Here is a 3,984-nt window from a genome sequence, read left to right as displayed (position 1 = left end):
TCGACCTCCTCGCGGTTCCCCCTAGAAACTATCATGATTAATTCCTGATGAATTCATCATGATGGGCTAACTGGCCTGTTTTCATTCTCACCTATCACCCTTCACTGGTGCTCCGCCAGCGTATCCCGTTAGCGCAGGCGGGGTTACCATACCATTTTCACCCATCAAAAAAAATTCAAAATGAGTTACTTTTTCATTTAGAGTTATTACTATTATGCTAAAGGGAAATTTTAGTCTCTGCACGTTCAAAATACTCTCTAGTAGAGGATTTTGTAACATTTTACTAGTCAATAAATTATATAAATTTCCTTGTTTATTTAAAAAATAAAACACTGAACTATAATATCCTAAAATTTGTATTTTTATTTATTTTATTTATAAATAGTCAATTTATTAGTAATATACCTTTATATAACAATAAAATAAAATGAGTAACGACTTAAAAGATACGAGTGGAGGGGGAATATTTTACAGCGAGTGGGGGGGAGTTGGTGGTTCACACCACCGAGTCTTTTCGATTCCTGAAACAAAACGGCACATGTTGAAATACACAGCACACTTTCCACAAACTTTTGCTACACGGCTACGCTGTCGAATTGGGGGGGGGGGGGGGGGATTGCTAGTAATGCAAACTGCCATTGCTATCAATATCTTCGTGCACTATTGAGTTAACACAATAGTCCTTGGGATCCTTTTTTTTTTATACAACTTAGAATGACAAACAAGCTGACGGCCCACCTAATGGAAAGCGGTAACCGTCGCCTATAGATATGAGCAGTACCATGGACATAACAGAGTATACTGTTTCGCACATGACACCCCCTGTGCGTATTAGAGTATTCAGTGATGACCAGGATGCCGTTTTTTTTTTTTCGTTTATTTTTGTCTTTTGTTAAAATATTCTTTGTAATTAAGTCTATATAAATGTATATATATATATATATATATATATATATATATATATATATATATATATATATATATATATAATTCTAATGGCTCGATTAACTGACAAAATGAACAAATTAAAATGATTTTATGCACTAAATACAAATACAGTACATTGAGACGAAAATGGTGGGGCGACATATTAATATTGACCTGGTGCGTGCAGTGGTAAATTAACAATTATTACATTTGTAAGTAAACAGCAATTTCTTTACTGCACTGCACGCATATAAATAACACAGACATGAGTACGTACTCACCATATGTAGTGGTTGTCGTGGTGCGGCGCGCGCATGACGCCGACGCCGCCGCCGAGCCGCCGGTAGTTCATGGCGCCGCACAGCCGCCACTGGTTCGACTCCGGGTCGTACACCTGCCGCGATCAGTATCACATTTATAACAAATATAATCCCTTTTATGGGATAAGTCCGCCATTATACTTTTTTCTTTATACAACTTAGAATGACAAACAAGCTGACGGCCCACCCGATGGAAAGTGGTAACCGTCGCCTATAGACATGAGCAGTACCATGGACATAGCAGAGTATACTGTTTCGCCCATGATACCCCCCATGCGTTGCCATTCCTGAGGACTCAGGTGTTGTTCCTCTGTACCCAGTAAATTCACGCCATATCCCACCCTTCAAACCGAAACACAGCCTAGAATTTAAGACTCTACTGTACAGTGAAGTGTTACAAACAAACAAACAATTATTATTTATATCATAAAGCTTATTTTTTCCTATACAATACCTTTTTTTATTTTATTTCAATAATATATTTATTCAAATAGACTTATTTACAATAAATTTTAAATTATTGTTTTTTTATGTATATATCTAAATCTGTTGTCTATGGTACTGTTCATGTCTAACGTTTCCCATAAAGTGAGCCATCAGCTTATTTTTCATTCAAAATATGTATCACAAAAAATAAGTCTGTAATAAGCTGCAATGTGGTCCTGACATAGAATGGACCATCCCTTCCTTTCCTGTTAGCGTCGTAAGAGACGACTAAGAAAACTCAAAGATCGAGGAATGAGCTGCAGTATTTCTCTTAGAACATCACTAAAAGCCAAACTGTGGCTGCCAACCCGTTTGCCAAATATGGCAGCTACAAACTGCTCTAATGGGGAAGGCTTATATTTAGCGGAGGACAATTAACAGCGAATATTTAAGCTCTGAAGCCAAAGAGGGTTGACGTCAGGCAGGCGGCCGGTCGTAAAACTATAAGCCAAAAACTCAAAATAATGATAGGGACAATAACGGGCCATTGTCCATTAAACAAACATTTTTGTACACAACAGGAGCCACAGACAGCCCTCTATGTAGAGGCTGTTTCGACGCCAAAGAAACGGCTGCTCACGTAATCCTGGAATGTGAGGCTGTGACCCATCAATGTTTAGAAATCCTCAGAACGGTGAGGTCGCTCCGTGAGGCCTGTGAAGAACCCAGGAAGCTTCTGCGCTTCTGGGCGGAGCTAGGTTGGCTGTACTAGCCACGACTCATACGCACAACGGCCCAAATGAGAGGCTAAGCGCGGAAAATAGAGCCTTTTTCACATTCACATTGACACAAATCCTTTAGTAATATGGATAAAACCATATTACACCGTTAGTAAGAGTAGGGGGATGATGGTATAAGCTCTCAAACCATGGCTCCTTATAGTCATACCAATCTTACCACCAATGTGACCATGGTATGGGAGATCTCCTGCACTAGTGATAGTGAGTGACGTGGTTACCTCTATGGATTTGAGGTATGCTGTGCCGTCGAAGCCGCCGACGGCGTAGAGCTGGCCGTTGACGACGGCGAGCCCCACGCCGCTACGCCGCGACGTCATCGCCACCACCGGCGACCACGTGTCCGTGCTCGGCTCGTACCTGCATGTACAAATATAATGACCAATGTTAATCAAATTTGACACTGTTATTTATTTATTTCTGTGGTACATTAACAGATTGCAAACAAAACTTTTAACAATAGAATAAAACAATAGTAAATTACTGCAGCGGAAATTAAAATATCGTGTTTTGCGGCCCGATAAATTACTATGTAAACTCATATCTGTCCTGTAATTTAAAAATGAAATGACCTTTTACTTTGAAACATGGCTACCAAGGAGGTAACTAATAAAAGGTTTTATTTAAATTTCGGACTGACTTCAAAATAGAAAGCTGTTTATTGAAAAAAAAAAAACAAAGGAACATTATGGCGCCTGAAAAATTATTATTGTTCGTTATTCGTCATTGAACTTAAAAGTAAAATTGTGTTTTTGATTTCCGCGCATTGTTTGAGAAAGTACTATACAAGCCTTGGCCACAATTAGGCATTGATGGATTTATGTATGTGTGCCTCGGCTACGTCTCGGTCCACATTTGCACGTTCGTTCATCAATGTCTCAGTTGCTGGCCGCTGCAGTAACGTACTATATATCGGCCGCGTATGTCAGACAGTTACATTTAAATGAGTCTAACAGGTCATTAATAAATAGAGGAAAAAATAAAGATCCCAGGTTCGAACCTCGAGGTACGCCTGTTGATGCTATATATATACAAACAGTAGCAGTAGTAGTAGTATAGATATATTTAGAGTGGTGTTCGGTGTTCGGTGTTCGCTACACGAGCGGGCCGTACCTCTCGGCGGAGGAGAGCTCGGTGCAGTCGTCGCGGCCGCCGACGGCGTAGATGTTTCTAGGACGCCAACTACTTACCATTTTTGTGCAGCTACGATTAATTTCAGAATATAATATATCAATGCTAATATCGATAGATGGGGGGAAAGGGATTGTTAGTAATGGGGACTAAGAACCCCATTGCTAGCAATATATCCAACCAGGTCGACCTCCTCGCGGTTCCCCCTAGAAACTATCATGATTAATTCCTGATGAATTCATCATGATGGGCTAACTGGCCTGTTTTCATTCTCACCTATCACCCTTCACTGGTGCTCCGCCAGCGTATCCCGTTAGCGCAGGCGGGGTTACCATACCATTTTCACCCATCAAAAAAAATTCAAAATGAGTTACTTTTTCATT

General features: G+C 40.1%; 1 protein-coding gene across 1 annotated transcript; it reads right to left on the bottom strand.

The window, feature by feature from the left end:
- Positions 1 to 338: 338 nt before the first annotated feature.
- Positions 339 to 3,678, bottom strand: LOC128202014 (kelch-like protein diablo). The gene is made up of 4 exons (XM_052900787.1): positions 3,584 to 3,678; positions 2,692 to 2,830; positions 1,209 to 1,321; positions 339 to 521 (listed from the first exon to the last, which is right to left on the bottom strand). Exons 1-4 carry the CDS (start codon positions 3,661 to 3,663, stop codon positions 497 to 499), a joined length of 357 nt encoding a protein of 118 aa, XP_052756747.1. The 5' UTR covers positions 3,664 to 3,678; the 3' UTR covers positions 339 to 496.
- Positions 3,679 to 3,984: the final 306 nt, after the last annotated feature.

Source organism: Galleria mellonella, unplaced genomic scaffold, assembly GCF_026898425.1.
Source record: "Galleria mellonella isolate WM207_F2 unplaced genomic scaffold, CSIRO_AGI_GalMel_v1 utg654, whole genome shotgun sequence".
NCBI lineage: Eukaryota > Metazoa > Arthropoda > Insecta > Lepidoptera > Pyralidae > Galleria > Galleria mellonella.
The sequence above is the reverse complement of the archived record's forward strand: the minus strand, read 5'-3'. Positions and strand labels throughout refer to the sequence as shown.

Excerpts from the sequence above, each read along its gene's own strand:
- LOC128202014 (XM_052900787.1), bottom strand. The coding sequence starts at position 3,663 with ATGGTAAGTAGTTGGCGTCCTAGAAACATCTACGCCGTCGGCGGCCGC. Across the intron at positions 1,322-2,691 it reads CATACCTCAAATCCATAGAG|GTGTACGACCCGGAGTCGAA; the intron begins GTAACCACGTCA and ends TGATCGCGGCAG. Across the intron at positions 522-1,208 it reads CACGACAACCACTACATATG|GAATCGAAAAGACTCGGTGG; the intron begins GTGAGTACGTAC and ends GTTTTGTTTCAG.